At 54.8% G+C, this 24,486-nt stretch overlaps 1 protein-coding gene across 1 annotated transcript; it reads left to right on the top strand.

Moving 5' to 3' along the window:
* The first annotated feature begins 723 nt into the window (after window positions 1-723).
* On the top strand, window positions 724-23,026 carry Map2k3 (mitogen-activated protein kinase kinase 3). Its single transcript, XM_020172425.2, has 12 exons — window positions 724-957; window positions 12,516-12,582; window positions 12,958-13,006; window positions 13,316-13,429; window positions 13,661-13,780; window positions 14,902-15,018; window positions 16,021-16,072; window positions 17,342-17,469; window positions 17,885-17,962; window positions 21,049-21,188; window positions 21,379-21,424; window positions 21,966-23,026. The coding sequence occupies exons 1-12, from the start codon at window positions 909-911 to the stop codon at window positions 22,047-22,049; spliced, it is 1,044 nt and encodes a 347-aa protein (XP_020028014.1). The 5' UTR covers window positions 724-908; the 3' UTR covers window positions 22,050-23,026.
* Window positions 23,027-24,486: the final 1,460 nt, after the last annotated feature.

Genomic DNA, 24,486 nt, shown 5'->3' with positions numbered 1-24,486 from the left:
GATGCTTGCTGATGCAGGACATAAATGTGTGCAAGCCAGGCAAGGAGTTAAGCTCTTTACAACAGTCAGTCAACAAACATTTACAGAGCGCGCGCCAACGCCCGGCTCCCGTTGTCATCAGCTGCGCCAGGAGGCAGGGCTGTTATCTCTGCTCTTTTACTGAGGCGGAAATAGAAGCTCAGGGTGTCAGTGATTTGCCCAAGGTCACCCCCGCTACAATGTTGCCGAGTCGGATTTGAACCCGGGTATCTCTCAGGGTGTACTTTTAACCCCGCCACAGCATCCGCCTAGCAGGGCTACCCTCGGGATCTCCGGGTTTTTCCAGATTACGCACACTGGACGCGCCCACGTAGCGCACAGCCGAGGGCTGCGGGCTGGGGGCGTGCGGGGGCGGGGCCTGTGCTCCACAGGCGGGGGCTGGCGCAGCGGTTCCCGGGGGAGTGGGAGGGACTAGCGTCTTGACAGGCAGCGGGAGAAAGGCGGACCTAGCCGAGGAGAGGCGGACCTGACTGGGTTAGGGCTTCTCGAGTGGCCAGTGGGCTTGACAGACAGTGGGCGTGGCCGGATCTTGGGCCCACGAGGGGAGAGGCTTGTGCTTTACAGGCAGGGCCAGACTGGCGTCGGATAGGGAAGGGATGGGCCCCAGAGACGTGCAGGCCAATCGATGCGCGCGGGGGGGGGGGGCGGAGCCTGCGTCGGCGCCGTCCGGCCCCGGTTCTTTGGTTCAGCCCATTCTGGCTGTGGCACCGCCCGTCGCGGACGTGAACTCGCAGCCACCAGCGCTGTTGCTGTCTCTGTTTCTCCGCCGCGTCCGGGCCGCCCGCCCGCAGCCATGAGCGCGCTCGGCCCGAGTTCTGCCAGCAGCCCTCTAGATTAGTTCCCGCTGCTTCCCGGGACCGTTCTGCAGCATGGAGTCGCCTGCCTCGAGCCAGCCCGCCAGCATGCCCCAGTCCAAAGGTAGGCATGCCCGCCGGCCGCGGCCTGTCCCCTGCTCCCAGTCCAAGCTCGGGCTGTGAACCCCAATCTCTCTGTGGTCTCAACCCATCCTGTCCCGGGCTCGGCCAACAGCGCTCCGGCTCAGAAACCCTCCCTGTTCGGGACTGGGTCCAGTTTTTAGGTCTTGGGACTGCACCCAGGCCGAGATCTCCCAGGCTGGACCCAGGTCAGGACCTTGTTCTGCTCACCCCGCTCCAGAGACCTCACCCTGACCTCTTTTAGGCCTCAGGGCTGCATCCTGGACAGGAACAAAGCTAGACCCAGTTGGGACTTAACTCTGATTCCCACCTGGGTCTTTGGGCTGTACCAGTGACCCTTTCAGCTCCAAGGCTATATTCAGGCTGGAATTTAATTCTTACTTTCCATGAGGGCCTCAGCTGTGCTCATGTTACTGGAGACCTCACTATGTCCCGTAATGCTGGGGTCCTGACTTACACCCCAGTTCACAACTGACTGCCCTCCCCTTCCCCAGCACTCTCCATCCTTGTAAGTCCTACATTGCCCCACCCCTGGCTGGTCGGCACCCCATTCTGCAGCCCTATCTCCCCAGAACGCCTCTTGGCCTCTCACCCCTCTGTAGCACAGCCCCCTTTCTGCTGGCTCCTCTTTTACTTGAGTTGTAATTTTCTCTCTGCACTTGGAACTGACTCCCTCCTGTGCTAGTGTCTCTTAGCTTCCTGCTCCCAGGCCTATCCCTGCTGCCGGGGACCTGGGCCGCCATCTGTGCAGGGGGCTTGCTCTTCTCCAAGTCATTGGCCTTCCTGGAAATTTTTGTGAAGTGGCGATGGCAGCAGCAACAGCAACAGGATTTGTCATGTGAAGGGGGAAGACAAGACTTGGAGGGTGAAGGGGAATTTTTTTTTTTTTTTTCAGAAAGAGGAATGGATGTTTTTGGCATGTGGGAATCTCAGTAGGCTGGGTTGTGTGAGAGAACTCCAAAATGGATGTTAGCAGTAATGAATAGGCTTACTTCTGGCTCTCTGAACCTGCCAGTGCCTCATCTTGCAAGCCCCTTGTTGTCTCTGGGCCTCAGTTTCCTTACCTTAAAAATGGACATCAGGAGCATGGCATGAGATTGTGAATGCAGAAGGGTTTTAGGCAAGCGTGCGTGCGTGATGTGCTTAAAAGATCAACATGGCACCTGGCACATAATATGTGCCCAGGAAGGGCAGTTGCTTCACCTCTTGTTACTTTTTCCATCCATTTTTCTTACTGGAAAGGCCTCAGCCATGTGGAGTCAAGGCCTTGCCTCTGGATTGCAGCAGCAGAGAGAGCAGGAGGAGGAGAACAGCAGGCACACAGAGGGCCCCTTAGCGGGGCATGGACCCCTTTCTGCTCCTCTTTCTCTCGAGGGACCCAGATCTCTGGAGCATGGGGTCCTGGGAGGGTTGGGCCCTTCCTGGCCCCTGCTGCTGGCGGCTGCGGTGACTGTGGGCTGGAGCCGGGTGGGCAGGGTAATTACGTCTTACATAAGTGGGAGGCCGGATCCCTGACCATTGCCCAACCACTGACTGTGAGTAACTCAGGAGGCACTCACTGGGGGAGGTGGTTGGGGAAAGACTCGCACTGCAGATAGCATGGAGCTTGGGAACCGGGAAACCAGACACTTCTCTCGGGAAGGGGTTGGAAGCAGTGTTTGTTTTTGGAGGCATTTCAGTTCTTCCAGGCAGGAGATGGCTCATCAAAATAAAAGTTGCAGTTGCAGGTTGTGACCAGGAGGGGGTTGTGGGTGTGCTAGCAAAGCATTATGTGAGGACACTGTTGTGTGACTTGAGGCTGGACACTGCCTTCTCTGGGCCACTCTGCAGAGAGGGCCAGTATGAATTCCAGTTTGTGGGTCCAGGTAGCATAATGTTGGGTGGATTTGGTGTAGGTCAGGGCCCTCTCCAAGGCTCAGGGACCCTGTAGCTGCTTTGGGGTCTGGAGGAGGTAGTAGGGGAGCACACAGTTCCTTCACCAAAAGTTCTAGGAGCTGCCACTTCTCAAGCTGTTTTCCATGTGCCATCCATTGTCTCATTTATTCCCCATGGCCTCACTTCCAGATGAGGAAACTGGCTCAGAGGCGGAAAGTGCCTTGCTGGAGGCCATCCAGTTATGGTGGCTAGAGGTAGGGCTCCACCAGGACTATCTCCACAGTGGTCCCCAGTGCTCTACTCTATCCCATTCCTGTGCTGGGTGCTTGGGCTGAGCTGTGGGATGCACCACACCTTCTCCATTACTCTCCATCTAGTGACTGTCCCCTCCATGCAGGACCAGGAGGATGACTGTGGCAGAGGTACTGTCTGATGTGTCTGAGGTGTAGTCCTGATAGTTGGCACACAGTGTGCTGCCTGTATCTGACCCATTCAACAGATACAGAACTGAAGTCTCCCAGGGAAGCTGCTGGACTGACTCCATAGATCCAGGCTCACTCTGTGCCCCCAGCTCAGAGCTCTCACCTTCTTTCTCAAGGACTGTGAATGAATCAGGGAGTGGCTGGCACTTAACCTTACCTGAGTTTTACCTTTGAGCTTCCTGCTTGGCAGTGGGTGCTTGTCCATCCTCCTGCCACAGCCTGGGGAGTTCTTCTCAAGTGTATGTGGTCTGAGTGCATAAGGTCTGTGGGCCCCACAGCTTTGCTGGTTTCTCTCCCTCCTTGCCCACATGCTGGCTGGGGTCAGAGGTCAAGGGCAGCTGGTGCAGGGGCCAGTGTGCAGGAGCAGATTGGGTCAGTATGTCCTGGTTCTGTAAACCACATTTGTGCTTCAGGGGCACCACATGTGTTGTGCATGGCCTCTGCCCAGTAGTGCCACTGTTGGGACGTTCATGGTTAATTGTCACACAGCTCGGATGATGGCTGGTGGCTCTGGCTGCCCAGCCAGCGAGGCTGCAGCACTGTCCTGGCCTGGCCCTGCCTGCTGTGGTTGCGGCCCCCCCTCCTGTCCCGACTGTCGGAAAGACTGGAGGGTGGCACCTTGGGGACTTCCACCCGCCCTGGTATGACGCACAGGAAACTCTCTATCAGCCAGCCTGTGGCTCAGGTCCTGAAGAGAGCAAAGTTCCCAGCTGGCCTATGTGGGGAGAGAGCCACAGGGCCGGGCAGAGGCTTCCGGTGGGTGAGTCAGCAGGCGCTGGTGCTGACTCACCGCTGGCATGCCAGGCGCTGCCTGCAGTTTAAAGGGGCGATGCCAGGTGGCGAGCACAGATGAGAGGGGGCTGCAACACTGCCCCTGCAGGCAGAACCTGGCCCTAAGCTGGTACTGCAGGTGGCTTGTCCTAGACCTGGGGTGGGCTGAGACCCCTGGGCAGGCCCCCCTGTCCCGCCCAGGAACTTCCTCTATTAGGCAAAGGACTCTGCTTCCTCTTGCTCACTGCGTGCGAGAGCAGGTGGCAGTGGCAGTTTACTGCCTTTGGCTCAGGGACCTCCTCAGGCTCAGAGGTGCATCTGGGGTCTGGGGAGTCCAGGAGCACAGGTGATTCATTGTCAGCCAGGTTGGTCCTGGTGGTCTCTGCTTGAGCTTCCAGAAGCTAGCTATGTGGAGAGGTTAATAGCTCAGACTCAGGAGCTTGACTGCCTGGTGACATTGGACAAGTAGCATCTGTTGCATTCTCTGCACCCTATACATGATTTCAGTCCCCAGGCATGCCTCATCTTTCAGAGGAGAAGCCTCAGTTTCCTCACCTGCAGAATTGGAGTGGAGACCCTGCCTGTGTGGATGCACAGTGGCCAAGTGTCAGGTGCATGTCACAGCAGAAGGGCCTTCTCGAGGAACACTTCAGCCAGGCAGGAAGTAGGGGCGGAGCCTTGGCTCTGGTGGAATGGGCCAGGGTTCCAATCCTGGTTCCTTACCTGAGCAAGTGATGAGCTCTCTCTGACCCTCAGTCTCCTCTTTGGGGAAGTGGGAGGAAACACTACTCCCTTGCAGGTGGCGGTGAAGATCAGAGATAGTGTTCGTCAAGCAAATGGCACCTGTTATTATTGACTGTTGTGCTGATTACCATTCATTGGGGGTGAATACACAGGACCAGGGCTTCCTATGTGCCCTCTTAGGCTCTGTGATGTAAGGCTTCTCTGACTGTAGGGGTCTTTAGTATAGGCCAGCACTTACCAGGCTGTTGGACCTTTTACACCTCTGGTCCTCAAGCTGGAGCTGGGGGCCTCTGTTGTCCCCTTGACCTCCTGGGGAGGGTAAATGGGGAGTAGAGAACTGGGGGCTGGGTCTTTGTGCAGGTCTGTCTCTGCCCCCGGCTTTGGTGCCCAGCATTAAAAGGGTGAATGAGGGGAAGTTCTGGAGGTGTGGGAGTAGTCATAGGGTGCAGCCTCCTGGGCCATCCCCTCCATGGCGGAACTTTATCAGTGCCAGGCATGTGCAGCCTGCGAGAGGACAACAGGGTGTATCCTGGACTCTCAGGCTCCCCTTGGCTGGGCCTTGGTGTAGCTCTCTCCAGTGAGGCCCTCTTGCCCAATGGCTCCTATATGTACTTCCTCCCTGCTTTGTGTCAAGGGCACAGAGGCCAGATAGGGCCAGACAGAGAGGCAGTGGCAGCCTACTGGGTCCTTCTGGAACTCACAGACATCAAGCCTCATTATATCTGACACAGAAAGGGTCACCATGTTCCTATCCCCAGACCCCCTCCCAGCACTGTAGGCGGTATCACGGCTGAGCTGCCTAGCTTCTCTGGGGAGACTGTGTTCAGCAGCTCCTCTCAGCTGGTCCCCTGCCCCATGTGGCTCAGCCTGACCCTCCTGCTGTGTATGGGCCATAGCCAGGCTTGTACCCTGCTCTCATCATGTTCCATCCTGACAGGTGGTCCTTCCATTCCCTTACACAGATGCAAAAGGGTATATGGAGTGTGCCTCTGTGTTAAAAAAAAAAACTAAAGGTGAAATGAATTTTGTGTACATACTACCAGCTAATGAAATCCAGCATTATAGCGGCCCCAAAGCCTGGGAGTACATCTCCCTTCCTTCTCTCCCAACAACTGCCCTGACTTTTGCATTCAGCATTGCTTCCTTTTCTTGGTTATTTTTTTTTTCTTGGTGGTGTGTTTAGCTCACTGTTCTACAGAGAATCTGTACTGTGGTCCACAGAGCAGCCCTTGGATGTGGTGATGTGGAGAGACTGGAGCCAGCTGGTGCTGTCAGTCAGCCTCGTCTCCTCTACTCACAAACTTCATGGCCTCAGTTCCTCATCTGCATACTGGGATAGTACTAGGACCTAAATTTCAGGGCTGTCATGAGGATTCAGTGTGTTAGTTTCTGGAAGTTCCAGGTGTAGTAGTGGCTTAGGGTGAACGTTTGCTGCTGCTACCGCTGTTCCATTAAATGAATTCTCCCTATCTAGCCCTCAGCTTATGCAGTGCCCAGACTGTGCAGCTGTATCTGCAGCCCTGACTTTGCTCACCTGCATCATTGTGCTTATGTCACAAGCTTCAGTGGTCTGTCCTGAGGAGTGCATGAGCCAAAAGGTGTGAAGTGACAGGCCAGGCTCCCAAAGGCAGGGCTTCAAAGGGCTTTGGATATCAGCACAGGGTTTGGGCCCAATTAGGAGGTAGGTGGGAGCTGACCAGCATTGCTGGCACTCAGTGGATAGTCCAGGCCTGGCATGTGACAGGTGCCCCCTGAATGTCAGTGGGATTTATAGTATGGGGTTTGCTACCGGAGGCACAATTTCTGGGGCAAGGGAAATGAGGGAGGAAGGGCCTAGGTCAGTGAGGTCTGGCTGGGGGGAGAAGGAGGTGACCATTGTTGCTCATGATGACTTCTCTGAGGCCAGCTACCAGGTCCATGCTGGGTGGAGGCTGCCCAGTATAGCAGCCACCAGCTTCTGGCCTGCCCAGTTTCTCCGCTCCTTTTCATCTACTCTCGGGTCCTGGCACTAACTGGTCCTATGCCCAGCTACTCCTTGCTCTCAGTTGTGCTATAGGTATGTCAGCCTCAGCTTAAATCTCACTTTGCTGCTACAGAGTTCTCTGTATTGGTTGTTGATGTTTTGTAGGTTTTCTCAGCCTCAGACTGCTGCCATAGTGGGCTAGAGAATCACTTCTTTGTGGAGGGTGGTGAGTTGTGTGCACTGTGTGTTGTTGAACCCCATGCCTGGCCTCTACCTGCTGGATGCCAGTCCTGTTCCCCAGCTGGGCAGCTGAAAGTGTTCTCAGACCCTAACTCAGGTGCCTGTATTGGAGCATTATCTCCGGGGACAGGGCCCCTGGGCTCCAGTTCTCCGTGGCACTATGAAGGTGGATGGTGCAAGGTGGGCCATATGAGAAGGCCCATTATGTTCTTGGCAGAGGAGCAGTTCCAGTGAGGTAGAGGGACCAGGAGGTGCCAAGAGCTTAGAGTCCAGGGCCCGGCCAAGTGGCCACATGCAGCTGGGGAGTGAGAGGACAGGGCTGTGGGTCAGAGACCTCAAGTGGCTCCCCCATGGCACTGGCTCCTGTTACTCATCTGTAGTGGGAGGGGGGCATATAATGCTGGTGACATGGGGTGGCCATGAACCTGCATGGGGGCAGCTTCCACACGTGGCATGCAGTAGGTGCCCAGTAAATAAGAGAACCTGTCCCCAATTCTTTCTTCCCCTGGCTTCTCCATGGCTGCAGTAACACAGCCTCCTGGACCTTGGAGCACAGGGACATTACCAGGCCTCTCCTTGTTCCCTACAAAGGCTCAACAGTGAGGACCCTGAAAGCTCTTGGGGGACCTCTGTGAGGGTACCTGGGCTGCAGGAGAAAGTCAGGTGTTTAGCATGGCTCTGAACACTAATGCCCGCCCCTCTACTCAGGCGTCGGTTTCCCCCTGTGTAGTTGTGGGTTTCTAAGGTGCACAGAGGATGGAGGTGGCCATCTGCGTGGGGGGAATGCGATAGCTTGTCATTGACATCTGAGTGTGGCATTGGTGCTATACTTGGGCCTTTCCCTATGGAATTGTGAGAAGCATGGAAGGTCCAAGTGAGGACAGTGTACTAGGCACAGGGGTTGCTTCTGTCATTGGAAACCTCGGATGGGACCGAATGGGATGTGGTACAGGGCTCTCTCTGCACATGGCCCACTCTCATAGTGTTACTGTGGATGGTTGGATATTGGAGCCAGATAGTCCTCCCTTCATGCCCACAAGTGTTTATGCCTATATCAAGTGGCCTCTCCTCTCTGATCCACTTACACAACAGACCCTCATTGAGCTGCTGAGATGGGTGGCATCAGGTGGATGGTGGCCCCAGATGACCCTAGAGGGCCTCTTTCTGGCTAATCTGTGGGCTTCTAGACAATCCCATCTAATTTTCCTCAAACTGGGCATGCTAAGGCATGGGAGCTGATAACTCTGGGAGGTTCCTCTGCTCTCTGTTATGCCCATTTCATGAAGAGGCCCTGGCACCCAGAGAAGTTCAGTTCATTGTCTGAGGGCACATAGCTAGGCAGTGGCATAGTTGCAGGTGAACCAAGGCTGCTTGGCTCCATATGACCTCTCTAAGATAGTAACTGCAGAATGGTCACTTGTGGGAAGTGACTGGAGAGAGGCCAGTAGGACTCAGGGAGAGCCAATAATGAGGGGGCCTAGGTGGGGTGGTCAGAGGTGCTTTCTGAATAGGCAACTGACTGGATCATGTGCCAGCATGGATGGGGTTGCAGGGAAGGGCATTCTGGGTAGCGGGGATGGCATGTGCAAAGGCCCTGAGGTGGAAAAGAAGGGGACAGTGGGAGGAAATTGGCAAGAGTTTTCATCCAGATCTGCAGGCACCTCTTTACCAACAGTGTAACCTAAGGTCAATTGCTGAACCCCTCTTAGCCTGCTTCCTTACTCCTGCTGGGGGAAGGGGGCTGCTTATGAGGCTGGAGTGGCCTGAGGCCACACAGATGCCTGGCACTGTGCTTGTTTGCACCAGGGACCCTGGCGAGCTGAGGCAGGCAGACCTGTTGTGGTTTGCCCATGGTGGCCCGAGAGTCTGTTTGTTGTAGTGACGGTCGCCACTTCGGGCCACACCTGGGTAGCCCCAGGCTGCCTGGCCATCTGGGCCCAGTTCTGATGTGATGGGCCAGTGGCAACGGCTGGTGGCCTAAGGCCTGTTTCTGGGCTGTCTCCATGGCAGCCTCGCCTACTCCCTCTGACAGCTGTTGTGGCTGCCCCATAGAGCCCAGGTCACTCCTGACACAGGCTCGTGTCCCTGCAGGGCAGGTGGCAGAGCCATGCCATGTGGTGCCCAGCCTGGGAGGAGGGCAGACCTTACCACCCTGCCCAGCAGCGGGTGTGGACATGCCCTTGACATATGGGGAAATTGAGACCTGGCAAGGGAGGGACATGTATACCATCTTCAAATCCCTGATGTGAGGTGGGTGGCAGGCTGGAGCCAGAGGAGGGAGGGTGGGGAGGGGGCTGAGAGCAGAGGCGGTGCAGGGCAGGGTATAGCTGTGAGCCACCATAAGAGGCCATCTCTGCTGGGGACCAGGGCCAGAGCTCTGGGGGCTCTAGACAGAGTTGTCCTTTTTATCTCAGAATACTTTATGTTCTGACTTCAAAAAGGTCAGTCTGGGGGCATTGTTCAAGTGGTGGAGCACCTGCCTAGCAAGTGTGAGGCTCTGAGTTCAAACCTCAGTAATACACACACACACACACACACACACACACACACACACACACACACACACACGCACACACAAACCCCAACAACAACCAAAAAAACCAAACAAAAAGCCCCAAAAGCCTCAAGTCAAGAATAGAAGCTGCCTGTAATTCTCATTATTTAGGATGGATTTTTCATCTTTTTGGAGAGCCCAGTAGTAACCAGGGTGACTATTTATGGGTGAGTAACGGGGCCACCTACTGGGTGCCATGCCCTGTGCCAAGCGCCTAGACCCCTGTGCAGGGCTGGTGGTATTTGCACTGCTCTGTCCAGCGGGTACAGAGCCTGAGGAGCAGAAAGGAGGCCACGGTGCACCCGCAGCCCAGGGCCCCAATGGGTAAAAGAAGCTCTGGGAGTGGATGTTCCTGCATGCCTTGGCTTTTCTCTGCTTTCTTCTTGCTGTATAGAACCTTCCAGGTCCAGGGAGCTCTAGGAGACCCAGGCCAAGTGCTGTTTCCTGTGAGCAAGAGCATGAAGGCCTATGCCTGCCCTCCAGGGGGCGCCCCCTGCTGGAGGTTGCAGTGAGCCCAACCGGGCCAAGTGGGGTCTCCAAGTCAGCACCCTCAGGAGTCACTTTTCCTGGCTCTAGTGTCTGGGCCCCACTGCCAGGCTCCCATGTGAGGGTCCAAGGCTGCACTGTGCAAGATTGAAGGTGGATCCAAACTTGGTTCAGAGATGGTTTCAGGAACTAGGATCTCCTGAGCAGGTGGGGCAGGGCACAGGCAGTTCCTGCCCAGGGAACCAATGGCCAGAGTGAGCTGGCAGCAGCTGATGTGGAAGTAGGTGGGGTGCCCAGGTAAGTAGAGCAGGTGGCAGGGAAGCAAGAAGAAGCTCCTGCAAGGGGCAGGCATATAGCTGATGTGTTTCTCTTCTTGAGTAGCATTGTGGAGCCATGCTGACTCTCAGTGCTGCCACCCACTATGTGCATGGTGCCCTGGGCAAGTCATTTCCCTCCTTATCAGGGTGCCTGGGTGATCTGGCAAGCCCCCTTCCTCTCCTGATCCTTGTTTTCCCACCTGTAAGGTGACAGCTATCCCTTCTTCAGAGGTGGCCCTAACCCAGAAGTGCTTCTCTGCCATGTCCTGAGCAGACCAGCGACCCTGTTCTTTGTACAGGCTGATACTTTTTTGGTGCCAACCCTGTGCCAGGCAACTGGCACACCCCTTCAGCTAGCCTGAGTGTGAACTGGCCACTCCCCTGCTTCTGGGGGGCAGGACTGAGAGAGGTGCTGGCTTGGGAGTGGGGAGGGCCTCCCAGTGAGAAGTTTGCAGTAATGGGCAGGCACCAGGGTCAGTATCTGGAGTGAATGGATCTAGATCTGGAGAGCCAGCCCTGGAGGGCAGCCTGGGCTGGGTCCTAGCCCCGCCCATTGGGATAGCTTGGAGTTCACCTTGTCCAATGTCCTTGCTTCACAGGTGCGAAGCGAGGCACTTCATATCCTTATATGTCCTTAGAAAGCACATGGGCCAGGGAGCCGGCAGCCTTGCTCCCCACTGTGGCCATGGTCACTTCTCTTGGGCCTGTGGAGTAGGCAGGGTCTTAGGAGGTGGAAAGTCCCTGCTTGTCTTGAGCTGCAGGTTTTTATGTTTACTCTCTCGTGTTTTCCCCTATAGTTTTCTCCCACATTTTGCACCCCATTGTGCAGAGAAGCTGTGCTGGAAGGGGCGGGGGCTCTCGTGCTGGCTTTTGGAGCTGAGCCTGGGTGGCAGAGACTCTTGGGCTGGGCCGAGCACAATGCCCAGTGAGTCTGAACCCTGTGTTTGTTGAGGCCCCTGTACCTGCTCCAAGCCTTTAGCTACCCAATGTGGGCATCTGTTTTCCAGAGTAACTCATCGATAAACAGGCTCAGAGGGGATGTTCAGAGGAGCTGGGATCTGAATAGAGCTCAGTTAGCCTTAGATGCCCCCTATCAAGGTTAGTTCAGGTGGGGATGGATGCCACATGAGTTGTGAGCACTGCCGTAACAGTACACCAGACTGGCGACTTTCCACTTGGGGCTGGTGGACAGGATCCAACCTTCCAGACCTCTTGTTGGCTTGTAGGTGGCCACCTACCCTGTGTCTCTTCACCCCTCTCTCTGTGTCTGTGTTCAAAATTTCTCTTTTATAAGGACACAGTCAGGGTGAGAGTATAGCTCTGTGGTAGAGTGCTTGCTTGGCACACGTGACGCTATGGGTTTGTCCCTAGCACTGAAAAAAAAATCCAAAAAAACAAACAAAACAAAACAAAACAAACAAAAAACAAAGAACACCAGTCTTGTCATAGTGGCTTAGGGCCAACACTAGTGACCTCATTTTAATTTAATTACCTCTGTAAAAACCTTATCTCCAAATAAGGTCACATTCTGAGGTACTGGGGGGTCAAGACTTCAACATAAGAGCTCTGAGAGACACAACTCAGGGCATACCTGAGACCTAGGATATGGGCTTTTGCAGGCCTTCCCACAGGCCTGTGCCCGGCAAACCCCAGCCGCTCAGACTGGCCCTTCTCCTACATCTGTGTGGTCTGGGTGGGCTGCCCAGGTCTTGTCTCCATTCCTGTCTCCAACTATAAAGCCTGCCCTACCCAGCTGAGCACTGGAGCATGTGTGGCCTGCAGGCACATAGCCAGGTAACAGCTTTGGGGTGACAGTCATGGCTGTAGTACAGCTTCTAGGTGGTATGGGGACTTAGGCCTGGCCAGTGTGGGAGCAGGTCCGAGCCTATCCACTACCTCCCAGTCCAGGCGGGCACATTCTGTGGTCACCCTAAGGCTCTGGGGCCCCTTGTGACACTGATCACACTGACCCTCATGCATCTGTGTCTGAAACTCAGGGCCCCTTGAGGGTGGGGGGCTTGAGTCATCTTTGTCCCCAGCTTTGCCTAGCCCAGGGGACATTGCTGGACTGAAGGACTAACCAGAAACCTCGCCTTCTCCCCATTTTAGGAAAATCCAAGAGGAAAAAGGATTTACGAATAGCCTGTGTGTCCAAGCCACCTGTGCCCAACCCCACGTGAGTCTGTTTCAGTTTCCCACCCTGCTCAGCCTGAAGAGGTCTCTTGAAGGGGGTTGGGAGAGCAAGTGAGCTGGGGGTGGGGAGTGTCTGCCTTTGCTCCTTGTCCTGGCCTGGGCAGCATTGAGCCAGGCGGGTCCCATGGGAACTCACGAGCATCGCCCAGCTGCCGTATACCTCCTCCCAGTCTCTGTCCTGGGGGCTTCTCCCCATGTCTGGTACTTAGATAGTCATTAATTTGATGAAATTAGGTGACCCGGGAGCTGCCTCTCAAGACCAGGACACACTTCATCCCCATGCCAGGCTGTCTGCGCCTTCCTTTTCCTGGAGAGACCATGGTTCTCTCTGAGTCTTATGGGTTTGCTTTCTCCACAGACCCCCCCGGAACCTGGACTCCCGGACCTTCATCACCATCGGAGACAGAGTAGGTGCTGGCCAGACCCAGAGGGTTGTATTGTCTCATCTGACAAAGACTGAACTGGCCCCACAGGCCATTGGGAGGTGGCTTTGGGTGGCTGGCGGAGCTGGGCTCTAGGGAAGAGCCTTGTTCTTTGTCTGTGACTGGCTCAGAGAGGCTAAGTTACTTCCCCCAGGTCACACAGCTGGGAGTGGCCTGTACAGGGTTCCAGGCCAGATCTGACCAAGTTATCCTCTGCTCTTTCTGCAGGGTGAGGGATAAGGGTCAGCTCCTGACTTGTCAGCCACCAATCCCCTCTCTTTTCTGTCCCCCAAGAACTTTGAGGTGGAGGCCGATGACTTGGTGACCATATCAGAGCTGGGCCGTGGAGCCTATGGGGTGGTGGAGAAGGTGCGACATGCCCAGAGTGGCACTATCATGGCTGTGAAGGTAAGCAGGGCCCACTCTGCCCATGCTCTGCCCTGCAAGGGAGTGCCTGGGCCTCAAGGCAGCTGAGAGGGCTGCTTGGAGAATGTGGGGCTGAGCCTGCAGGTCAGTTGCCTGCTCTGTGGCCCTGCCCTCACTGTGACCTGTGATGGGATGGAGTGGTCCAGAGCAGGCCAGGCTGTGGGTCATGGAATGGGTGCTGCCTGCCACCCCTGACCTGCAATCTTCCTGCAGCGCATCCGGGCCACTGTGAACTCGCAGGAGCAGAAGAGGCTGCTCATGGACCTGGACATCAACATGCGCACGGTTGACTGCTTCTACACTGTCACCTTCTATGGGGCCCTCTTCAGAGAGGTACGGCCTGCTGGGAGGCAGTGCGCCCCTGCCCCAGCCCATCCGCCTTCTGCATGTCAGATGCTGGGACCTTTGGGGACATAGGGGAGCCATGCACAGCCCCTCTCCCTGCCTGCCTAGGAGAGCACAGATGGCCCTTCCCTGTTGTTTCGCCCAGCCCTGTGCCTCAGTGTCGTGGTCTGTAAAACAAGGGAGTATCTCAGCCTGCCTTCTGAAGTTGTCATAGAGGTCAGTGGTGTGGTCCAGGGCCTGGCACTCAGTGAATGCTGTACTTTGTCTGTATGACTGTCTGCCTTTTGGAGTACCCAGGTGGGTGAGGAGGGCCCTGAGCAGGGTCACTGTGAAGGTGTGAGAAAAGTGAGATTCTCAGTCAGGTCTAGGTGAGGGTAAGGCCAGGAGCAGGACCTGGGCTGCTGGAAGGCTGCCTCCTGCCAAGCTGGTCAGGCCAGGTGGAGGGCAGTGTGCGGCAGGAGGGAGATCAGGAGCCTAACTGGATGTGAGGGTTTGCAATGGGGACTTGCATCTTCATGGAGCTGCTAAGTGGTCCTTTGATGTCTCCTTGGCCCTGGCTTTCTACACAAAGTCCCCTTGAGAGTCCCAGTGGTGGCTTAGGGCCTCTGTCTCACACATCTCCTCTGGTAGGCTGAATACCCTGTAGGTAGGGAGGCCTCACCAGGTGCTTCCTTCTTGGCTGCCATCCTGAGGGTGCACAGGTGTGCTGAGGAGGAGGGGTGGTTGTTGCTATGGGACCTGTGTTTCCCAATCCCTCCCAGGTGGAGAGATGCCATCCAGCTTGCTCTTCCCTGGAGACACCAGAGAATTAGGCTCAGATGGAGGCTTCCAGGGCAGTAGAGCCTGGGGAGGGACAAGGGGACCTGGCAGTGCAGGTGTAGCTGGCAGGCAACAAGAAGTAGAAGAGGTAGGGAGGCTGAATGGGAGGAGAATGGGAGGGGCTGGGAGCTCTGGGAACATCTGAGGGCACAGTCCCTTCCGAGTGGAGGCTGGGGCTGGAGTTCAGAGGCCAGGCCATGTGGAGCAGTCACAGGATGATGCAGGCTTGTGGGCCATTCAGGCACAAACAGCATTGGTGGGCCTGGTTGAGCACTGGGTATCCCTTGCAGGGAGATGTGTGGATCTGCATGGAGCTCATGGACACGTCTCTGGACAAGTTCTACCGGAAGGTGCTGGATAAAAACATGACGATTCCAGAGGATATTCTGGGGGAGATTGCTGTGTCTGTAAGTGACCCAGGCCTGGTGGACTGGGGTTCTAGGTTCTATAGCCAGAGGCTCAGTCCTATTTGATAGGCATAGAGCTTGCCTTGTCTTGGCAGACCAATTGCCCCCAAAGGCTCAGCTCCTCCATTCTGGACTGAATGGTGCTTTCTTACAAGAAGACCATAGGACGTGGGGCTCCTGGAGTCCCACAGGTTTGGCAGGTCCCTCCTGGCCTTTGAGTGCAACTTTCAAGTTCCTTTTTTTTTTGGTAATATTGGGGATTGTGTCAGGACCTCACAGATCATTTTTATAAAAATGAACTTAGGAGCTGGACGCCAGTGGCTCACATCTGTAGTCCTAGCTACTCAGGAGTCAGAGATCAGGAGGATCAAGATTTGAAGCCAGCCCTGGCAAATAGTTCGTGAGACCCTATCTTGAAAAGACCCAATATAAAACAGAACTGGTGGAGTGACCCAAGTACTACCACAAAAAAAAAAAAGAACTTAGGACTTACAACTGCCTCATACTAAAAATGTTTTGAAGCAGCTTATAGAGATATAAGCTGAGCTGGGGAAACATTTGATTTTTTAGTCTAAATCTTCCTAGAGGAGTGTAGTAGTTCTGAATTTGAGCATCCTTGCAACCAAAGGAAAAAGAGAAATGGGATAAAGATACCTGTTCTCAATCCTGACTGCATCTGGAAACATTTAAAACATCTCATGCCTCACTGCTGAGGGTGGGGAGAGGAGCCTTGGGGCCTGGTAGGTCATGGTGACAGCCCTTGGGAGTTACAGCCTAGAATCTGCAGTGGTCTTGGGCAGGTCATATCAAACTTGGGGGGTGAAGGGCACAATGCCTGGTCTTCATTAAGATGACCAGGATGTTGGGGCAGATGCAGGGCGTGGGCAGGAGCTGGGTGACCAGGGCTGAGGTATGTGGAGGGGGTGGGGTTTCACTGCACTGCCATCATCAATGCCGCCTGGAGTAACAGCGGTCTTGCCTCTCCTGTTTCCTCAACCCCAGATTGTTCGAGCCCTGGAACACCTACACAGCAAGCTGTCTGTGATCCACAGAGGTCAGTGACCATCCATACCCCACCCCCACAACTGACCATTGAGGTTGCTGGTTGATGCTTAGGGAGGGTTTAGTGGTGCTTGGAGGGACCCAGGCTGCTTGCTATCCTTGTGTCCTGGAGTCTGCTGTGCTTGGAGCAAGGTCTGGATCATTCCCTTTGTCCTAGGTGCAACTGAGTGCTCTCTCTCTTTTTTTTTTTTGGGTGGTACTGAGGTTTGAATTCAGGGTCTCCTACTTGCTAGGCAGGTGCTCTACCACTTGAGCTACGTCCCCAGCATATTTTACTTCAGTTATTTTTCAGGTAGGGTCTAGTGTTTTTGCCCAGGGCTGGTCTCAGAGTCTAATCCTCCTACCTACACTTCCCTCATAGCTGGGATCACAGGTATGCATCACCATGCCTGGCTTGTTTGTTGAGATGGCATCTTGCTAACTTTTTGCCTGGGCTGTCCTTGAACCTTTGTCCTTAAACCACTGTCTTCCTGCTCTCTGCCTCCTGTGTACCTGAATTTTAGTTGTGCGCCTTGGTTCTTGTTTACATACTGTGAAACACAAGGCTGTGGTATGCTACTCCATAGTTCCCATACTAGTTCCCACCATGTAACCTCCCTGAGCATTTCTGGAATCCCTTTCCTCCTGTCCTGTTGCCACGGTGGCCACCAGTCTGGCTCTTCCCCCTGCCTATGGGTTGTGCTTATTAAGCATTAGACTCTTACTAGCCCAGTCCACCCTGCCCCAAGGTCACTGTGGTTGGCAGTTTGGCATGGAATTTAATGGTGGTCTTCTTCTGTGCATCTCTGTCCCTTCGTGCATCCCCATGGAGACATGTGGGATGTGGGCATGTGGTGTGCACATTTTCGTGGAGGTTCCCTGCCATGCTGATCACCCACTGTGAGTGGTAATCACCTGTCCCCCACCTTAACTACCTTGCTGCCTACTTGTTGCATTGGGCTCAGTGGATTGTGTGTCCAGAGTATAGGTGGTGGACACAGCTGGCTCCCTGAGTGGTGCCTCCAGAATCCTGTCACCCCTTTTGCAGTAGAGCCAGACCAGGAAACATCCTGGCTCACCCCCCAGCTGTGTGATTGGGGTCTGGCATGGCACCTCTCACAGTCTGGGTTTTCTTTGTCTGATCCTTGGGTCCCCAAGGAACCTGTGGTTGGCTTGTGGAGATGTGGAAGGAGGGGCTGAGGGAGGAGGCAGTGACCAGTGGGTCCTGCCTCCAGGTAGCACTGTGCAGACTGGGCTGAGAAAGGCGTGTTCCACCCCATAGATGTGAAGCCGTCCAATGTCCTCATCAACAAGGAGGGCCATGTGAAGATGTGTGACTTCGGCATCAGTGGCTACCTGGTGGACTCCGTGGCAAAGACAATGGATGCTGGCTGCAAGCCCTATATGGCTGTGAGTAGCACCACTCAGGGTGGGAGAGGACAGGACAGGATGCTGCCTTGGTGCAGTGGGCAGGGCTTCTGGACTGCATTTTCTGTTGCAGAAGGGCCCCCTTCACTTTGTTATCCATACCCCAAGTGTTGTGTTTGGACAAGCACTTGGTTCACATCTCCTATGGCCACCATTGTCAGGAAGGTGGGGTTCCTTAGGCCTTCCTCAGGGAGGCTAGTTAGGAGGTGGGGATTGGCTCTGACCTTCACTGGCCCCTGTCTCATTGGTGGGGGCCAGGATGGGACACAGTGAGCACTCCATTCTGGGGCGGGGGGAGAGGCATGACCTAACTGAGGGAGTCTTGGGTGCCCCCCCCCCCCCCCCCCGCCGACCCCAGCCTGGCCTGGGTGTTTATGCCTCACCATTTCTCTTGCAGCCTGAGAGAATCAACCCTGAGCTGAACCAGAAAGGCTACAATGTCAAGTCTGATGTCTGGAGTCTCGGCATCACCATGGTACCGCCCAGGGCTGGGTGCAGCCCTTGCTGGTCAGGTGGGGCCGGGGTGGGGCTGTGACTGGGGCCATGAGCTCTTGGGGGCCTCCAAATAGTCCAGGTCCTAGAAAAACTATTGGTTTCGGTATCTAAGAAGAAAATGTGCTACCAAACATTCCCTGTCTAGGAGAGATGGGGCTCCTTCCCTTATGGTTTGGTTTTACCCATCATTCTGTGATGTCAGCCACTCGCCTTGTCCCCAGAGCTCTTGGTGCATGTCAGAAAATCCCAGCCAGTCCCAAGTTTAGCTCTTGTTATATAAATAATTTCCAAAGCAAGATGGTAAAAGTCTTCACAAGTATTTTTCACTGCAGCAAGTGTGTTGGTTGTGGGGTCCTGGTGTGTTGCCCTGGGCTCAGTAGGATAGGGTGGGTAAGGCTCTATATCCTTAGCCTGCAGAGGCTTCCAGGGGTGGGAGTAAGTGCCCAGCCCTTCAGGGCTGAACTGGATTGGGGTGCAGCCAAGGTCCAGGTGTAGGGTGGGCCTCTTGCTCCTAGAACTGCCTCACTAGGGAGAGGTGAATTCAGGTCAAGGTTTATTTGTGTTCTGAATTCAATCTTTCTCTTCAGAAAGTGCACTGGCACCTGTGTGAAGGATGAATTGGAGGGGCAGGGGAGTGAATAGACTGACCCAACAGTTCTAGGGGAATGTATGGGACACAAGGTGTGTGTTGGGGTACACATTGGGTCACAGTGGCTGTCAGCCTGTACTAGTTAGAGGACTCAGCCAGCTGGAGTGATCCTCAGTCCCTGGAGTGCTGGGTTATGTCTTGGGGTCAGCAGCTTCCCTTGCCTGTCAAAACCTGGGCCAGGGAAACTCTGTGCCTACCCCAGCCCTTTGGCTCGCTGGTGGGGAGTAGTTAGAATCAGTCATATCTGTGGTGTGGGGTGTTGGCCTGCCTCTGAGAGCCTCTAGACCCTCAGCTGGGGGTCCTGCAATCCATTTAGATATTGTCCACCTACAGTCAGCACAGATCTACAGGTGAGGGAACCCTCAAGACATACCCTTCATGCCAGTGCAAGCCTCAGGGCTGTCATAATGGTGACTGGTTGTAAATAGGGAGTTCTCATGGGCCCTCCTCAGTTTGATTATTTGCCAGAATGGCACGCAAAACTCAGGAAAGTACTGTATTGTGTTTATTGGCTTCTCATGAGGGATGTGGCTCAGAAACCGCCTGATGGAAGAAGGGCCCCAGGGCCAGGTGTGGAGGAGGAGCCTGTGGGAGAGTTCTGTAGAGTGCAGTCCCTGGCCACGCCCTCCAGGGAGGGGTCATGTGGGGCTGAAAGTTCCAGCCTTCTTTTCACAACTGTCAGGTGATCAGGGGCAGGGAGGACACAGCATAGGGCCCATCTGATGCAAGCCTTGTGGCCTCATATTCCTGCACAGTAGTTGGGGAGAGATGTGTAGGAGAATCACGACGTCATTTCCCATGCACTCGTAGGTCACGTGGGTGGGACAGGGGTTACACTTTGCAGACGTGGGTCACAAGGGAAGGGGTCTACTCAGTACAGACTCAGGTCACACACAGGAAGGCTTTTTGCTCATTACAAACTTTGACCAATTGCTGCCCTAGGTGGTGTCACTGATGGGGCATCCCAGGGATCTGACTACGGTTGTCCTGACTCAGCTGCTTGTGGGGGTTAGCCCCTGGCACTGGACACTTAGGCTGCTTCTAAATATTTACAATGACAGATTCCCAGAGGCAGTTTTTATATTTAAATATTTGAGCTCTTTTGAAAAGTGATCAGACAAGGGATTAGTGGCCCAGGCTTTTGATGCCTCCCTTTCTCTGATTAGAATCAGTGGCTGCTGGGTTTTGTCATGCAGCTCACTTCTGCATGGCAGAAAATTCTAGGAGGAACCTGAGTCTGCATGGTTCCGCCCTGTGGCTGCGTACTCAGGGTACCACCTGTTGCGCTCCACCGTGGGCAGATTTCCATCTTGGCTGGAAAGGCCCGAAGCCCACCAGGAAGGCCTTTGTGTCTGCTCAGTAATTAGTGCTCTGTTTGGAGCCTGTGTGTTGGTGATACAAGGCTTTTGTTTGTGCTGAGTTCTCTTCTATTCCTTACAGTAATTACGGCCTGTCACTGAGGCCTTGTAAGGAATGCGGAATTCTCTGCTATTCTAGGTAGGGGCCTGGGCTGACCTGATTAGTGTTTTTATCCCAGTTGTCAGTAGTAGAACCCAGTTTGTTGTAGGCTGGCCAGTCTCTTCCCAGTGACTTCCCGTCCACTGCAGGCAGGGAATGGAAGGAGCCAGCAGTCCCAAGTGGGCACAGAGACTGGTCAGTTTGATGTCACCATCAGGAGGGGTCCAAGCCCAGCAGGAGGGTGAGACTGTATCTGCTTCTTTAGATCTGAGCATGAGTGATGGGGCTGAGAGGTGAAGGCTCCCTGGAGGAGGAGGTAGCTGGGTGGGTGGGTGGGGGTGGGATTCTACAGAGGACTGCAGACCGGCATTCCTGATAGGCTGAAGCTATGCAGAACGAAGTGAGCCAATCTGATGCAGGGAGAGAGATGTATAGGAGAGCCACATTGTTCTCATTTGTCCCTTTGTAGGAACAGTGGCCCAAATAAATGGCTACAGGCATTTTAAGTCAGTGTTGGGGAAGATGTGTATGTTGTCCATTATTAGGGAGGGGGTGACTTCTGATGAGTAGGGACCAAGGACCTGGCTAATTGAGGTGGCTTGCTGACGGCTGCCTCACAGGAAGGTGCCCATGGTCACCAGCTCCTCAGATCCATTGGGTTAGCTGAAACCGGACTTGTTAGAGAAAATCTGAATTCAGATTAGTTATAAAATTGATGGTGGCCACATAGTCTCAGGTCGGGCTTAGTTGTTATAAGCTAGGTCTGCAGCTGGGTGGAGGAGCTCTGTGTTGGCACCCTGGCTTTTGTCTCTGGTCTGCTTCCATTTCAGTGAGGGCAGCCCCTGGCCTAGCTCTATGTCTTGGGAAGGATGGGTGGGTCCTTCCCACCCCTTGCTTCTGGGTGCAAAGTGTAGGTTCATTGGGTGGCTGGCCTGTTGAGCCCACTGTCCTTGCTGCAGATTGAGATGGCCATTCTGAGGTTCCCTTATGAGTCCTGGGGAACCCCGTTCCAGCAGCTGAAACAGGTGGTGGAGGAGCCATCTCCCCAGCTCCCAGCTGACCGATTCTCTCCTGAGTTTGTGGACTTCACTGCCCAGTGGTGAGTCTCCAGGCTGTGTCCTTCCTCATTCAGCAAATAAGCTTCTGAGCCACTAGTTTGTATCCACAGACCCACTCCACCCTGGGAGGTTCCTCTAGTCCCCATGGTCCTGCTCCTTTCTTGCTGGGCACCAGGAGCTGGTCTCCAGCCTGGTTGTACAAGCCAGCCTCAGCTGCCCTTTCTCTCCTAGCCTGAGGAAGAACCCTGCGGAGCGCATGAGTTACCTAGAGCTAATGGTGAGTGTGCATGGGATGGGGCCCTGCTCTTTGAGGTGGGCAGTAGCTGGATGGAGCTCTGTGGGGAGATCCATCCCAGGGTGCTGAAGGGCAGCTCCTCTGCCTGGCCTTGAACTAAAATCATTCACACATGCAGACCTGGCTGTCCCTTCCTTCCTGCACCCCAGGTCCTGTGGAGGGGTGCACAGGCAGTGCTGTGACAAAAGTGTAGGGGGACCAAGGTGCTATCAGGGAAGGCTTGAAGGAAGTGCAAAGTGTGGCTTTCTGGGAGAAAGTCCTGAGCCTGGAAGGTTGAATACAGGTTTTCTGCTGATGGAAGGAAGGGTGGAGGGGGCATTCTAAGCAGAGGGTCCAGCATGGACAGGGCAGAGGCCTAGCATGTGTATGGAAGGGGAGGGTGACCTCAGGAGTCATGAATACTCTTTGAAAGGTTGTAGAAGGAAGAGTGGAGGAACATGCAGGGGTGGGGCAGCAGGTTGGGGAGGAGTGGCATTTCCCTCTCATCACTTGTCCCCTGGTGACTGCCTGTGTCTCCCACCAGGAGCACCCTTTCTTCACCTTGCACAAAACCAAGAAGACAGACATTGCTGCCTTCGTGAAGGAGATCCTGGGAGAGGACTCGTAGGGGGCTGACCTGAGACCCCACTGGCCCTCCAGCACCCAAGCCCCCTCTGCTAGGGCAGCACTTGCCCATAGCCATAAGCTACTGCCATCCTGGCCCTGGGTGTTCCAGGAGGAATCAAGGGGGCTGCTTCTGTCTGGCTCTGCAACCAGCCATTTGTTCCAAGTGCCAAAGACCTTCTGGAGCTCCCAGCTGGCCCCATGTGGGCGCCTTCAGTGCCTCTGCTCTTGTTGTTCCAAGGACCTAAAGTCTCCACTGAGGCTCTGGACTTGGGGGCCCCACATGCCCCTTGCGGACACTACTGCCCCTCACAGAGAAGGCAGCCAGTGCCTGTGTGGACAAGTTGCCACCTCACCTTGGGCCAGCCTGGGTGTCACCCAAGTTGTATATTTTTTAAATCTCAACTGAATGGACTTTGCACACTTTGGCCCAGGGTGGCCACACTTCTCTCCTGGCCTCTGTTCGGAGGACACAGTAGTGGGATGAGCCATGTGAATCCCCAAGACTTTCTCAAGAGAGAGGCCTTGAGCCACCCTGGGCCTTCACCCAGCACTGGCCAGTGGGCTGTGAGGGGCACACATCACTGCCCTCCCTCCCTCCCCGCCACCGCCCTGCCACCACTAGTGGTATCCATTCATCTATTTTTTTTTTTTAATTTATCCTCTTGACTACTTCTTTTGCTTTCTGGGTTTGGCCATTTTTCCTTGCATGGTTTGGAGCTGATCACTTCTCCCCTAGGGCACCAGCAGGCTGAGACCTGCCCCTTTGCTCAGTCTGGGGTCTAAGGGGATGGGCCCAAGGTCTCTGCTCAGGGCGGCTGGGATAGCTCACAGGGGATGTGGGTTTGCTTTGGTGGTGTTTTTTAAAAAAAGAAAATATATTTTTGTGAAGAAAGGCCTGCTCATCCCAGGCCTTTCCCTGGGGCACTGGGCAGGTAACTGATTGCTGTTTTAATTAAAAAAAAAAAAAGTAGTACAAAAGTTGTATGAGACCGTGTGACTGTGACGAGCCCATTCTACTTATCCCTGGGGCCGTGCCAGGCAGCGTGACTAGGGAGTTGGGGCCCCAGCTCACCAGGGCCCTGCACTTACTAGGTTCCTGTTCACATGAAGATAGGAGACTTTAAGGGGGCTGTGATGAAGTGCTTCATTCTGTGACCATCCAGGCACCAGGTACCCTGCTGGACATGGGATAGAGCAGTGAGCACACAGGCTTAGTCCCTGGTGGGACCACCATCACTGAAGCCCGAGGATGGCCAGCTGCACGAGGGATGTGTACACCTCTGTGCCCAGGGTGGGACATGGGCACCTTGATGATCGCACTGTGCTGTCCCAGTTTCCAGATGAGAAAACACACCCAGAGAGACGAAGTAACTTGCCATAGTCACACAGCTTGTACAATGGGGAAACAGGCTCAGGGACACACAGTGGTGCCCTGCAGAGAGGTGTTGGGGGGGTGGGGGGGGAAGGGGGAAACTCACTGAAGACTCTTGCCAGGGTCCAGTTTGGCTTTATAATCCTTGTGTGTGCCTGGGCAGATACCATCCTCAATCAGACCTAAGCTCACGTAAGCAGGAATGTGTCTGGCTTCAGGTGCTGTGAGATCCAGGCACTTATGTGCACACATTATCCTCATGGAGGCGGGACCTGATGTCCCCCTCCCAGTTCAGCAAACTATTGCCCACACTGCACTTGAAGTCCTGGGGATGGTCATTGACTGGGAAGAGGGTCAGGTGCTCTCCCCCTGCCAGTCACAGGAGGATGGAGTGTGACTGGGCAAGCCCAGATGCAAATGGGGGCAGTGCACCACATGTTACGGTATGAGGTCTACCCTTACCCTCCATCTACCACTCTCCAGCTCCGGTTGAGGATAGACCACTGCCTACTAATCCTTCCCTAGACAGCAAAAGAGTTTCAAAGACCTTTTGCCTCCTTCCCTCAATCCTTCCATCATGAAGAAATGTTCTCAACCCAGGGTCTTTGCATCTCTATGCCCTCTGCCTAGAATCCTGGAGTTGCCTGCCCCCATCTTCCTCTGGTCGGCTCCTCACCATTTCAGGTCCCCCTTGACATGTTATAGAGGAGGCCTTCCGGACTGTCCTGACAAAATGTAGGCCTGTTGGGCCAATGACTGCTTTATCTGGGCTGATACGACCTACTACCCTACCCACTGCATCCAGAGTACCTCTAAGCAGGGGCTCAATCAATCTTTATTGAACGGATAAGGAACAGATTGAGGAAGGAGACGAATCCCACGGCCGGGCGTGTAGGAGCCTATGTGTGCGCGCACGAGCCTATGTGTGCGCGCACATATATCTTTGCACGAGGGCGCGCCCTGTTGTCCAGCGCGCAGGACCGCAAACCCGAGTCCAGGGGCGCGGCCCGCGTTGCCTCTCTTGCGGCCGCCAGGAGGCGGCAGAGCCCGGTCTTTGACCCGGTCT

The sequence above is a fragment of the Castor canadensis genome, chromosome 11, assembly GCF_047511655.1.
Source record: "Castor canadensis chromosome 11, mCasCan1.hap1v2, whole genome shotgun sequence".
Classification (NCBI taxonomy): Eukaryota; Metazoa; Chordata; class Mammalia; order Rodentia; family Castoridae; genus Castor; species Castor canadensis.
The sequence above is the reverse complement of the archived record's forward strand: the minus strand, read 5'-3'. Positions and strand labels throughout refer to the sequence as shown.

Coding starts and splice junctions, on each gene's coding strand:
- Map2k3 (XM_020172425.2), top strand. CDS start 909: ATGGAGTCGCCTGCCTCGAGCCAGCCCGCCAGCATGCCCCAGTCCAAA. Junction 12,583..12,957: donor CCACCTGTGCCCAACCCCAC/GTGAGTCTGTTT, acceptor CTTTCTCCACAG/ACCCCCCCGGAACCTGGACT. Junction 13,430..13,660: donor GCACTATCATGGCTGTGAAG/GTAAGCAGGGCC, acceptor ATCTTCCTGCAG/CGCATCCGGGCCACTGTGAA.